Source organism: Juglans microcarpa x Juglans regia, chromosome 2S, assembly GCF_004785595.1.
Source record: "Juglans microcarpa x Juglans regia isolate MS1-56 chromosome 2S, Jm3101_v1.0, whole genome shotgun sequence".
Taxonomy (NCBI): Eukaryota; Viridiplantae; Streptophyta; class Magnoliopsida; order Fagales; family Juglandaceae; genus Juglans; species Juglans microcarpa x Juglans regia.
The window spans coordinates 4,154,083-4,168,820 of record NC_054597.1 but is presented as its reverse complement, the minus strand read 5'-3'; the positions used below and the strand labels follow the sequence as shown (position 1 = coordinate 4,168,820).

General features: G+C 35.5%; 2 protein-coding genes and 1 long non-coding RNA gene across 3 annotated transcripts; all 3 read left to right on the top strand.

Moving 5' to 3' along the window:
* The first annotated feature begins 24 nt into the window (after positions 1-24).
* On the top strand, positions 25-233 carry LOC121252367. The gene is made up of 2 exons (XR_005938208.1): positions 25-157; positions 192-233. It is a non-coding gene; the product is annotated as an uncharacterized LOC121252367 (long non-coding RNA).
* A 2,848-nt stretch (positions 234-3,081) lies between these two features.
* LOC121252183 (WPP domain-interacting tail-anchored protein 1-like) lies at positions 3,082-7,274 on the top strand. Its single transcript, XM_041151693.1, has 4 exons — positions 3,082-3,212; positions 3,478-4,079; positions 4,461-5,850; positions 7,188-7,274. Exons 2-3 carry the CDS (start codon positions 3,512-3,514, stop codon positions 5,768-5,770), a joined length of 1,878 nt encoding a protein of 625 aa, XP_041007627.1. The 5' UTR covers positions 3,082-3,212; positions 3,478-3,511; the 3' UTR covers positions 5,771-5,850; positions 7,188-7,274.
* Positions 7,275-10,100: 2,826 nt separating this feature from the next.
* Positions 10,101-11,597, top strand: LOC121252261 (E3 ubiquitin ligase BIG BROTHER-related-like). Its single transcript, XM_041151819.1, has one exon. The coding sequence runs from the start codon at positions 10,192-10,194 to the stop codon at positions 11,251-11,253; it is 1,062 nt and encodes a 353-aa protein (XP_041007753.1). The 5' UTR covers positions 10,101-10,191; the 3' UTR covers positions 11,254-11,597.
* Positions 11,598-14,738: the final 3,141 nt, after the last annotated feature.

Genomic DNA, 14,738 nt, shown 5'->3' with positions numbered 1-14,738 from the left:
TCCGAGACAACGAGTTGAGTGAAATATAAATGCAAATTATGATGATGAGACAGAAATTTTAGAGTACGGTGAAATTATTCGAGTTTATACAATGATTTTTAGGTTTATCACAGAGAAAGAGCGCCGTTGACGTCAACGTCAAAGTCAAAAGAGTCAGGTATGTCTGCGAATGGAAACGTCAAAAGAGCCAGGTATGTCTGCGATTGGAAAGTTAAAACCCCAGGAAACTTCACAATAATTGGTGACAAAGTTCCGATTTTTCGGAAAGCAGAAAAATGGAATGAAAGACGGAAGGTCCAGCTGAGATTTTTCTGTACATTTTCCGGGTAAGACTTTGGGATGTTTTTGGCGAGAGGATAGGATCTAGGACTTTCCATATACAAATTAGATGATATTTTTCCAATCCAAATGATGGAAATAGCATTCATGTGGTCCTTGTTGTGCCCATGCCACCTAACTTATTGTTAAGTGTAGAGCCCTATTAATGCATGTATCATTAAGACTTCGGTTGAAATATAAATTACTCTCAACTTATCTCAACTTATCATTATAATTTTTTTAAATTTCAACACAAAATATAATAAACAATTCAACTTTTTCAAATTTTAAAACAATAATAATATTAAAAAATAATATTCTAACAATATTTTATCAACTCAACTCAACTCACTTCAACATCTAAACTTACCCTAACCCATTAATTAGTTGTGTTTGCAAAAAGAGTAATGCAGCTAATGCTTCTATGTTAAATTTAAGAAAAACTAATTATTTTTTATTAATGTTATATAGTTTATGTGACACTGACAAATCACTTGAATAATCATCCCTTAAAACATGCCATTAAATATTATTTGAGATAATGAAATTTAAAATAAAAAATAAAAACTTTTGAAGAAAAGGTTGAACACCGTTTGCATATTATATATGCTTGTTCAAGTGGATTTGATGCTCTCAAAATTCAATCATTTGATCCATTTCGGTATTCATGTTAGTATTTTTAAGTAGGAAATTCCTATTTTCTCCATTATACCCCATTTTTCTCATCTTTTTACTCTTGTTTTCTTGTAGGTCTAGTTTTTCTCTTTGTTCTCTCTCCTTGCAATTTTCATAGCCACCATAACATTTCCTCTATGGCAATGAAAATGAAAGGTTGAACCACCATACCTCCAAACTCTATCTTCGTGATTCTGGAGAAAAAGATGAAAGAAAGGTAAGGGCATAAATAAAAATAAATAGATAAATAGCTAATGATTTTTTTTTTATATCTTAATATAAAAAACTTTGCCAAGAGTCTGTGGCCTGATGACATAAGACCTACATCTCTAAAATGAAGATCATGGGTTCAACCTCTTTCCCAATGTATAAAAAAATAATAATATAAAAAACTTCAATATTGAGATCTTAAAATCTAACTATAAGAGATTTTCCAACTTTATCTCCACCACGGTCTCGCTTTGCCATTTTCCTTTCCTTTTCTTTTATTAACAAAATTAACTCCTCATAATGAATCATCGACCCCCAAAAAAAAAAAAAAAAAAAAAGATTTAATGATCTGTTAACTTATTCATTTGTCCTTAGAGTTAGAGTCATAAACAAAACAATAAGCACGACGTGATTATGAAGAACATGGAGACAGATCAAATCCTTGAAGATTTAAAACTCTGAAAGCCCCAGTAATCTAATCAAAGCAACTAAGCAGGGGTTAGATGAGTATCAGATGGTTCTCAAGGTCCAAGGGACAATAGTAAATACAAGCAGATCAGAAGTAAGGGTTATTAGATCAGTTACATGGAAAAAATCAGACCAAATGTTGTTGAGGTTAATTGAGATGCTGCATTTTAAGAAGAGAAATGATAGTTGTAATCGTGAGTGTGCAAGAATCGTATAATCATTTTGAAAAAAAATGAATAAATAAAGGATCTATATGAAAAAATAATAATTTTTTAATTATAAATTCTACTCGTTTTTAAAATAACTGTATGATACTTATATACTCTATAATTATATGTAGCATTGTTCAATATGTATATTGATTAAAATAGTGTACTGACCCGCAGTACGTATGATGGGAAGCTTTTGCCTTTGGAGGGGATGTTTGTATTACGTGTGGATTTTATAAAGAGTAAAATGATGTGGAGAAGTTTTACCGGTACACAACAAAATAATTATATAAAAATAAAATTTTCAATTAAAAATAATTTATATAAATTTGTTAGATTTATTTTATAATAAAAATAATTTTAAAATTTGATATAGTAATCAACTTTGTAGTTACGTTATTATATTATTATTATTGTTAATGATTAGTTCAATTTTAAACAAAATTACACGCAAGATTCGCTCCAAAGTTGTAACGTCGAATCGAGTCGCCTTAAAGCGCGAAAATTTGCACCAAGTTGCTTGGTAATGAGTTTTTTTTTTTTTTTTTTTTCAAAAATAACGAGCTGATCAAGATTAATATTAGATAGAGCGGTGCTACTTACACTACTGGGAGCTCTTGTTGGGGCTCTCGTCATAGTTTTGAGATAAATTTTTTTTTTTATATGTATTTTTTTAACACATTTAAATCTATTTTAAAAAATAAAAAAATTCATAATATTATTAAAAACTATTTATTTAATCATTAAATAAAAAAAATAAAAAATAAAAAACTCACAAAGGTAAAAACAACTAATGGTACAAGTTAATGGTAAGAGTAGTATTTTCTTATTAGATACAATCTATAAGTGTGTAAATGTTTGGTAATTCTTTAAAAAAAAAATAAGTCTATTATTAAAAAATTAATTTATTTTTATATAAATTTCTTATTTTTTTTAATTTTTTTTTTAAAAATTACACGAGATATACACTTGTTGATCACTGTTTCCGAAGATTTTATTGCGGCAAGAGCAGCCACGTATTAAAAAAGAGAAGAGGGCGGAAAATTCTGCAAGCTACGTGTTTAACCGAACGGACTGACTCGTATTAATAAACAAACTTTTTATTTTCTTGGAAATATTTAATAAATTGAATTTATTGAGGAAAGAAAATTTCACCGTCTCCCTTCCACTCTTGAAGGTTCCTTCTCGTGCTCTCGAGGTCTCTTATTTCATAAGGTAGACTTCCTGTTGTTCTCACGTTTCTTCTCTGATTTCTTTCGACAAAATCCAGAAAACTAACGTGGGTGGTACCTATTTTCTTCAATAGTTCGTGGTTTATGTTCATACCGTGAGGTGGGCAGCTTGGAGTTCCTATGTTTGGGACATTCCCGGATTCTTACATGAATTTTGTTTTTCTGTCGACATATATTGGAAATTCTAGATCTGGGTCTTTCAAAGTTTTGCCTGTTACTGATGTTTCTTAGTTTCCAAAGGTTTTAATGCAAAATGACTGAGATCATGCTAACGCTTAGAAAAATATATTCAAACAATATTTTGAATTCCTCTCAAAGCATGTTCTAACTGAAGTCCTCTGTATGTTTGGTGGTTGATTTTCCAGGTTTTAAGAACAGCAGAATAACCGGACGATTGCAATGGAAAATGATGCTGTTTGTGAAACAACTGTATCCGTTGATGATGATGTTGATACTGGATATCCAGAGGCAGAGTTGAATATGGTTGACTTACTTGAAGGTGCCATTTCCAATGGAGAGGTCATTGAAGAATTAGGAAATGCTGGCGAGGTTCTAACAAGAGTGGAATTGGAGTTAGCATGTTTTTCTGAAAAGTTGGTAAACTTGAGTGTTCTTGCGATGCATGTGGCGAACAGGGAAAGTGACTTTGAAGCCTTTGCTTCTGTGGAAGAACATATATTGGGTGACTCTATTGAAAAGGCTTTGGAATTTGATCTATTATCGGGAATTTTAGATTCAGAGGCGAGAGAACTGGACAAGTTCACGACTACTCTTCAAGCTGATGTTATCTCTGCGCGTGTGATTGTATCCTCACTCAAACACTTGGGAGAAAACTTCATGGAAATGGAAGGAAAGGTGCGTGATGTGGAACAATCTTTGAAGCAATCACAAGGGCAGGTCTCTGAAATTAGGAAGCAATCTGCCAAGTTCCAGAGGATCATATCCTCTCCTAATCAGGATGACAATAGTAAGCTATAGAAAGTAAATCTAGTTTATAATAACAAATAACAATTGGCATAGCCGCATAAGGATTCCATGGTTGCATTATAAGAGATAGCAGTAGAAATCCGAAGAGTGGGACAGGTTTGTTTGTTCCGCACAAAAGTGAAATAACTTGTAAGAAACTGTGGAAAGCCTGTTTGGGAGATGTATGTGCGAGATGAATACGTTAAGATCGTTTTCATGGGTTACTGGCTTGATTCTGCGTGAAGTGTGACAAATCATAGTTTTTCTTTTAATTTTGTTTTCTCTCTTTTGATGTAGGCATAAATTGGTGCCATACAACATGAAAGAAAATATTTTTACGGTTTTGTCGTTATCTCACTTTCAGATGTATGCATGTTGACAGGGAATAGTGGTAGAGGTGCGGACTTTCCAGAGGATGATGACTTGTTGAATATGAATGCAAAGATACAGACTGCTGGACAACAGAGACATATCCTGAGAATGTTGGAAAAATCTTTGGCTAGAGAGATTGATCTTGAGAAGAAGTTGACTGAATCAAGACAAATCGAAGAAGAACTGAAACTGAGGCTACATTCCTCAGAACAAGAAGTATTTTACCTATTGGAAGAAGCAGCAGATGTTTGGGAGAGAGGGTTCCAGGCAGATAATACATCACAGGTCCTTCTGGAAATTTCAAAAGAACTATTGGGTCGGCTCCAGATTTTTCAGTTCAATTTGAATGGTTCATTACTTCGAGAATCTGAGCTAAGATCAAAGCTTGAACACTCCACTGACCAGTTGAAAGTGAAAGAAATTGATTTCCACATGCTCAAGACCAGTAGTGCAGACCTCAATGACTCTCTCTTGGCGCGTACAAATAGCTTAAAGGCCAGATTGAAGGAAGCTGAAGATAAATTAATTATAGCCAATTCTGAGGCCTTCACTTTGAGGGAGAAGGTGAGTTCACTTGAGAATCTGCTTAAAGAACCTGAGTTTCGGCTGCTGAATGAAAAGGTCTCTGCTGATGGAAGTCGGGATCAGCATAACGTTTTATCATCTGAAATCAATGAAATGGAAGATCTTATTGTGGATCTGAAAGAAAAAGGTTCTGAAGCAGAAAGTAGGGCCGAAAGTACCAAAATCAAGTGTAAAATGTTAGGGGAGACTAATATGGATCTCTATGAAGAGCTGTGTTTTCTTGAAGGCAGTAATGGTATCTCTGACAAGGTTAATTCACTCGAGAGGCGGTTAAGGGAATCCAATAATCAGCTACAGCATGCAGTGGTAGCTGCCAAAGCAAGTCAGGAGAAGAAAATCATGTTGTATTCTATAATTGGAGACATGGAGAATTTGATAAAGGACCTGAAGTTGAAGGTTTCAAAAGCTGAAATTCGGGTCAATACTGCAGAGGAGAAGTGTGTCATATTATCTGAATCTAATGCACGGCTAAAAGAGGAACTGAGCTTTCTGAGAGGCAGACTGGAAAGCTTGGAGGCATATTTGCATCAATCCAAGGATATGAAAATGGCAATTGCAAGGGACATAGGTATCCGGACCAAAGTTATTACAGATTTGGTCATGCAACTGGCAATTGAAAGAGAGCGCCTTCATAAGCAGGTAGTGACCAATTTTACATTCTGTGGTTTGATTCTTCAGGTTAAAATACATGTCACAACATTATCCCACACCAAACTAACGCAAAAAAAGCCTTGATATCCCAATTTGGGATTCAATACATGAATCCTGAAGAGATGGAAAGATAACAGTTTGATATACACAAATATTTTACCAAACTTTGTTATGAATCATCTGTTTGCCCGAAGAAAGTTCACCACCTGTCTTGTTTAAAAAAGTGGAGACTCTCAATAGCTTGCAAATTATGTTTTTCAAATACTTCCTGTTTATTTATATACATCTAACTCATAAAAAAAGGATTGTATGCTTCTAATTGTGGGTCTCTTTCTTTTAATTATGCTTGAAAATTCCCTTCTTGTCAGGGGATAATTTTTTTTGGAAGTGAGAATTTCAATGCATCTTAGTTCAAATTAGGAGGACACATTTGCGGGGTCGGGGTTAAGTTATTTACATGTATTGCATGGACAGAAGTAAGTCTCTGATACATCAGAGCTTGATGGATTTACATCCACCCGATGGTGCAATCACAGGCACCATGAATTTGTTTTTCTTGGTGGATCTTAGAAGTACACTAGCATAGCATATCCTAGCAATGCTAAAATCTTTAATCCGAACTCCACCTTCATAATTTTACACTCCCTCCTCCTCCTCACCACTCAAAGAAAAAACATGTTAGCATTTGAAAGCCCTTTAGAATAAGTCCTAGGTGCTCTAATCCGCCTACTTAGGTAGGTGAACCGGCTCTCCATCCCAAGACTAACAGATTGAGGGTGGATCCATATTAAATCCACGGATCAAAATGTTATGATGCCCAATCTCAGGTGCTCTCTTTTATTTCCTGTCAAAGTTGAGTCCACAGTCCACACTTGGTCATCTCCCAACCGTCCTACATGACGTGCAATGGATTGGAAATTGGGAAGCCAAAGATTGATTCTCTTGCTCCTGACCATTTCATAAAGATTTAAAAACAGAGTTAATTTCTTATTGACTTCAATAGGAGCTATGTATTCAGAAACTCACCATGTTAAGATATCAGAAATCTCTCGTGTTCTTTTAAGGCCCGGTTTGGATTCATAACCCATCTCAACTCATTTCACTACTATTCATCAACTTTAACTCACAAATCTCACTACTATTCACAATCCATCTCACTACTATTCACAATTCATCTTTAACTCATCTTTGAGCTTCCTTTGCATTCTATTTTAATGAGAATTTCATTTTGGAAAATATTATTTTTTTTGGAAGTTGAACTTTGTTCTTCTGAAGTGCTTCCTCCGACTTTGTTTTGTTTTGTTTTGTTTTTTTTCCAGTGGGACAAGACTCGGGAAAATATTTCTGATGGTAAGACTAGAGTGGGATCTGCAGATTCTACATCAGAGTTTGAGACAGTGAGGAGAATAGATGCAGGAATTCTGAACTTTAAGCATGTTTTTATGGCAATGCTGGTCTTTCTGATTTCAGTTGTAGCCGATATATATAGTTCAACAACAAACTAGCCATTTCTGATGTTTGTCCAAGAGTTTTTCCTTGCAAATGATAGAGGTGTTTTTGTAAGCGTCTCTCTTTTGTCCATCATGTCTCTTTTGCAACTGAGTGCACTCTCTCTCCCTCTCCTATTGTAATTTTGTCGTAGACCAGTCAAGGTAGCGATGTATATCTTTGAGAATAACAATATAGTTATGCATTCAGAGATTTTGTGGGAGATCATGATACCACTAATACTGTTCATCTGGGCCCCTTTTGTCTCGGCCTAATTGTAACCCGAGTAACCGGATTTTGGAGGCAATTATCGACTTGGGTAACTGCTGATAACTGGATTGCCCACCCGCTCATATCCGGAGGTGGGTACAAGTATATGAGGCAACTACTGGGTTTAGTACCCGCAATTTGGGTTTATTTTGTAACCCGATATACAACTCAGGTTGTACCCGGATTTTAACCCAGGTACAACTCAGGTACCCAAATTTAACTCGGCTACCCAGTTTATTTATTAATTTTTTAAAAAAGAGTATATTGTTTTGTAAAATTTGGTCAACCTGGATTTCAAAATTCGGATTCTTCTAAGTACCAGATTCGGTTAACTTGAGCGGTTTGACTGTGATTGAATTTTGAATTGAGTTGAGTTGAATTAAATTAAAAATTAAATAAAATATTATTAAAATATTATTTTTTAATAATATTATTATTTTATAATATGAAAAAGTTGAATTGTTTAATATATTTTATGTTGAAATTTAAAAAAATTATAATGATTTGATAAAATAAATTGAAATAAGTTGAGATAAATTTTATAACCCAAACTGACTAGACCGCATCACGCAACCGAGTCCAAGTTTGAATATGAGAAATGATAGTTATAGTCGTGAATGTCTAAGCGTCGTGTAATCATTTTGAAAAAAATGAATAAATATGAGATTTACATAAAAAAAAAATTTTAATAATAGAGTTTACTTTTTTTCAAAAAAACTGTACAATACTTAGGCATGGATCGTTACTCTTTATTTATATATTTATTTTTTTGAAAATTAGGTGGGCTGTATCTAAGAGCACTCTCATTGGATTAACTAAAGTTAAATTACATTTTTTTATGAATGTAAGATGAATTTAGCTTTTAACTATTCTATTCACATAAGTTCCTACATTGGAATAGTCATTTTTTCAGTATATGATAATAAAATAATAAAAGATAAATTTGACTTTGACTATTTACATTAAAATTTTACATTGGAATAGCTATTTATTCATAAGTAATTAATAATTTCAAAAATATTTTAATTTTTTTAATTATGAAAATATTTTATTTTATCATATTTTACTATTCATAATATTATATATTAATTAGTAATCATATTCTAATTAAATTATGGGTTAAAAAAATTATATTTTTTCAATTGTCATCTAATGCTATAACCACAAACATCTAATTAAACTTATCTAAAATTCTATATAAATGTCTTAATTTACAAACCAATCCAATATTTCCCATCCAACTATATTTTTTTTTTTTACCAAATTTTCTTCTACCATATAGTTTTTTTTACCAAACTTTCTTCTATCTAATAATCATAAGTACTAAATTTTTCATCCAACCATCTTCTTTTACCAAACTTTCTTCTATCAAACAACCATACCTATTGAACGGGGTGCAGCCTTCCTCATGTCCACCACTTTGTAAGAGGGTGGTGAAGAAATAATTATCATCAAATGGTGCAGCCATCCTTCATTGTATTATAAGGATAACGAAAAAACCTGAGGATTTTATGGTTTACATGCAATGACAATTGGTAGCTGCATGTGTAATCTATCAAACTAGTAGCTGCATGTGTAATTTATCAAACAGATTCTTCTATCCATTTACTCTAAAATTAGCACAATGGAAATCTTTTTTCTTTTTTTTTTTTTCTAACCTAGAGGCAGCATGCTATACAATGCAATAGCAACCAAACAAGCAAGTTTACCGAAATGTCACAAACTTCAAATTTAAAAATAGAGAAACTACCATAGTTGTAGTTTATTCAAATGTAAACTTGGTGTTTAAATTGTTGCTATTTTATTACAACAGGTCTTGACTAAATTCTGTGCAATCCTCACCGAAACAGAGTAGAGAAATATATACATCTAAAATTCTATACAAATTTTTGCTTTTTCTTTGTATACACAAACGAAAACAGAGTAGCAAATTTTTTCACAAACGTATTTCTATAAATTTTTTATTTTTCTCGCAATACACAAACAGATGTGTAATCCTCACAGAAATAGATTTACATCCAACCCCTCAATCATAAACAGAGACAAAAATGAAGATACACAAACAACTAAATCCATCCACAATCAAATATTAGGGTTTGGAGAAGAGGAATGAGGGGGACAGCGAGGTGCGGAATAAAGTTAGGGATCATCAAGAGAATCGAAACTTATACATGGAAAGAGATTACCTTAGCTTCAGAGAAGCAAATCGGAGAGAAAGAGGGGTTTGGTCGTTTCTGTCGAGAGTAGGAGTGCGTTGGCTCGGTGGTGTTGTGCCGTTGTTGTTGACGAGACGTGAGGTAGTGGTGCGGTGGTGGTGCGGTGGCGGGTCCGTATGGTCGAAGATGAAACACTCGGGATCTAGGCGAAGGGCGTCTGGGTTTTGTGAGGAAATGAAGAAAATCGAGAGAAGGGAAAACTCAGGATATTACGTAACGATGAAGACTTCGAGAGAGAGAAAGAAATAATATAAAAAAGATTTGATGAATGAATAGTGTGTTTCAAATTTAAAAATTAATTTAGATGTTACTGTAGCTATAACTATTTCAATGCGACTTATTTTATGACTTAATAGCTAAATTTTTAGTTTTTAACTAATCCAATAAAAATTATTTTATGATCGCATAGAATCGAAACCACCCACTATATAATGCACTCCAGCCCCGCGCATACTTTCCCAATCAAAAACCCTAATAATTAATATTCCCAAATTTCCTTCTGATTTCTGAAGTTCCTTTCTTGATTCGACGATGTCTCAGTCCGACGAGCTTACCTTCCCAGAACCGGACCCGAACACACATTCCCATTCACGTACCCAAACCCTCGATCACCTCGCCCGCCGCGGCACCATTTTTTGCCCCGTCACCGACCATAATCCCTTCGATTCCCAAAGCTACGACTCGGACTGGTTCTCCGATTTAGGCTCCGGCTCGGGCCGCGATGTGGGCAACTTCCTCAACGACCTCTTTGAGGAAGTGGGTCGCTCTAATGATGATGATGATGATGATTTACACGCTTTCGACGTACCCGGCTCTGTCTCCGATCCGTTTTCCGAGTTTGAATTCGGAAATGGTGGCGAATTAGGCCCGGATCACGAAGAGGATTTACAGTGGCTGGGTTTTGGAGTTAAACTCGATTTCGATACGCAGCGCTCGGGTACCGATGGTCTCTGCATTGCTGGGCACGACTCTGAGTCGGATCGGGATACGGAATTCAGTTCCATGGATTCTAATATTCGTGGGGACAGATTTTGTTTGGAGGAGCAGGGGAATGGGCTTGAGGTTCTCCTTCCAGAGGGTTTCGAATGGGAGGAAGTGGAAGACGGCGTTTTTAACCAGAGAGAAAACTTAAGCATAATGGTCGAGAGGGTCGAAGAATTTTCGGTAGCTTCCTCCGAAGAAGAAGTAGAGGTGCGAAATCTTGAGTGGGAAATTCTATTAGGTGCGAATATGAGGTTAGAGCGTGAACTTGATGGGGATTCGGACTCGTTCCTAGCAGCTTTTCAGGGCGAAAGTGATGCAGATACGGCTGAATTTGATGCCGTTTTCAGGCGAGTTGTGGAGATTGAAACGGGTAATCCTCCGGCGGCGAAAAGGTTTGTGGAGAATCTTCCCTCTGTGGAGTTAACGGTGGAGGAATTACTGATGAACACTGTGGTTTGCGCAATTTGCAAGGATGCGATTGTGGTGAAAGAGAAGGTGAGGCGGCTTCCGTGTTCTCATTACTATCACGGGGACTGCATTGTGCCGTGGTTGAGCATAAGGAACACCTGTCCCGTTTGTCGGTATGAGTTACCCACCGAGGATCCTTAGTAGAGGGTTGGTGGTGGTGGTGGTGGTGGTGGCAGCGGGGAGCTGCGTCCTGAGGGGCTGGGCTTGCAGGTTAGCTACTTGCTTAATTGTTTTCTCTCAAGTAAATACCTTTTTTTTTCCAGATTAGTCTCATCTCTGTCTGAATTGATGAGAACGAAGCTTGTAATGGTTTTTAATTGTTATATAGCTATTTACATATTACTATTAAATATTTTCTTTGTTGTCATGGAAAAAAACTGCCCTTTAATGACAATTTGAGTTTTAGTGGTGCTTCTGCGCCGAAATTTGTACACACATTGAGTTTGATTGTGTTCATTGAGAGAATCCTTTGATTTGTGATTCAATTGCTATGTCCATCTGTGTTGTTGTGCCCGTGGTCCTATTATCATGGTTAACCAGATATTCTTAAGCTGCTTATACCAATCTTGTCAGTAGTCTCTCAGCAGCTATTTGGAGTTACATTGGAGCTTCTCTCCCAAATGACTTAGGTTATGGTTTGAATAGTCGTTAGGGAAAATTGCAGCTATCCACTTCAAACTATAGGGGTTTATGCAATTTATAAATTATAAATTTAGGCCACCAATGTCTAATATGAATTGACTTTCAACGTCCATCCCAGTGTTCAAATCAGTGTTCGAATATGAGGTTAGAGCATAATTGAAAGGAATTTCTGGCCAATCATCTCCTCTGCTCTGCCTTACTTGAGTTCCATCTTTTTTTAAAACCAAAAATAATAATAATTTAAACTCAAGAAATTTAAAATATATTTTTATAGAAAAAAGTAATAAGAAAGATTTGAGGGGGGGGGGGGGGGGGAGCGGGAATAATGGCTCTGATAAAAAAGGGTCACCACTAGGTGGCCTGATATAGGCCATCCCACGGTGGCGAGGGGTTGGCCTCTGATTTGGACACCACATGGTGGTCCGATGTGGGCATATACCCAGATTACATATATTATAACTCCTTTAAATTTTTTCAATATCTCCATATGATTTCAATATAATTTTATGGGTTACAATCGGCGACATCTAGGGTTGCTTTTTCTTTTCTTTGTTTTTGGCTGAAAATAACTTGATGTTTTATGATTTTTTTTTTTCTTTTTGCTTAATTAACATTTGGCATCAACTCATCATGTTTTTTATCTGTGCCATCAAATCATTTGAAAGTGCTTCTTGGTAGGTAGATGGTACTGGGGAAGAACAAAATTTAGAATTAGCAATACATATTGGCTTCTATCTAATTTTCAATTCAGAGACTTTAGTGAATTCAAAAGTAGAATGACTTGGGAGATATAATGAAGCTTCAATTTGTTCTTGCATGAATTTGGATTTAGGCTGGACTAGGTCTGTCTTTTTATAGATTAATCTTTTTTAATGTTTAGTTGGCTGGAAAGAAATATGGGTTACCTTTGGGTGCTCCTCACAAATCACTTTCTATATGGGATGGGGTTATTGAGAAGATTGGGAGGCGGCTAGCTGGTTGGAAAAAACTCTATTTGTCAAAAGGGGAAAGAGTTACTTTGATTAAGAGTACTTTGTCTAATCTCCCCACATATTTCCTTTCTTTCTTTCCTTTACCCGTGTGGGTTGCTGTAACACCCGGTTCCCGTAGGATAGAGATATTACTAGCAATCATACATAATGCCCGGTAAAGAGATTCATTTCTTGAAATACCTCATTTATTGAAAAACATCAAAATATTAAAACTGAATTGAGCATGATTGTTTCGAAAACTGAACGTAAAATAAAAGAACATAAACTAATCCTATGAATACATAAAAGAAATCTAATTCTTGTGTGAGTATAACTTATTCCGTCCCAAGTCTTTGTACTAGATCTATTCCTGGCCATCCAGCTCCCCGTCATCATAATCTCCATCTTAAAACATGGAAAAAAAACAAGAAGACAAACAAAAATGAGTCGAATACTCAGTAAGTAGCACATCACACTGTAAAATATAATTTGGCCTAACATGGACTTAATTTATGAAGACTCTTCATAACATACACACAGCTTCATAGATTTACATTCATACACGTAACATGACTTTCTGAAAGACTTTACATACATATATCGTCATAGATTTATATAGCATACGTATTCATCGTTAACATGAGCGGAAGCATATATAATCGTGGCAAACATGTAACGTGAATGCATAATATCTTCTTTGTCTTGTCTTAACATGGAGTGAAACATGCTTGAGTCCGTATTTCACTTAACTGGTGTTACATTTAGTGAAACACGCTTGAGTCCGTGTTTCACTTAACTGGCATAACATGGAATAAAACGTGCCTGAGCCTGTGTTTCACTTAGCTTGCATAATATGGAGTGAAACATGCTTGAGTCGGTGTTTTACTAAACTTGCACTTAACTTGCATAACATGGAGCGAAATACGCTTGGGTCCGTGTTTCACTTAACTTGCATAACATGGAGTGAAACACGTTTGGGTCTGTGTTTCACTTAACTTCCATAACATGAAGTAAAACACGCTTGGGTCCATGTTTCACTTAACTTGTGGTTAACCACGCTTGAGTCCGTGGCACCGTAACATTTCTTATCTTTTTTAATGCATTAGAATTTATTAGGCTTCATGAACATTTCTAACATGACATATTTTTGTACATGGCATAGCATAGCATGGCATATTCTTGTACATGGTATAGCATGACATATCATAACATGACATAGCATAACATGGCATAGCATAACATGCTCTGAACGTTTTATGACATTCTATAGCATACATGATCTAAGTACTACATGAACATGGCATACATGATCTAAGTACTGCATGAACATGGCATACATAATCTAAGTATTACATGGACGTGGCTATTCCATTACATGGCATACTTGACTTGAATTACTACATGAGCATCTCATGGCTTTCATATGATTTTAGTAACATTCAATCAATCGAACAACAAATTAATTTATTCAAGCATAATCTCATATTTCATCTAGGGGTGAAAAACCAATCTATCGGTTCGGTTTAGAGTCGAAACCGAGACCGCACCGATACACTGAAAAAAAGAATATCTCGACCGAAACCGGCCGGTGAAGGGGAAGAAAACTGTCGACATCAGTCTCGGTTTTCTACCGGTCAGTTCTTCGGCGTCGTCGGTGGCATGAAGAGAGAGAGAGAGAGAGAGGAATGAGAAATACTGAAACAGATTCACAAAGTTACACGTAAACTTGAACTCCATCATCACATATTCACAAAATTACAAGATATACAACAAATATCAAATGATTCACAACAAATATCACACTATCACAATACTATCGGTACCCTCTCTGAGAAAAATAAAAGAAACTTGGTCCCCATCAACACACCTCAACGAATTGGAGATGGGAGCTTGAAACGACGCAAATGGATGAAACGGCACAAATGGATGGAGGGAGAGAAGGACTGCATAGGAGAGAGAGGGAGCTAAGAGGGAGATGAGAGAATCTGAGAGAGAGAGCTGAGATAGAGAACG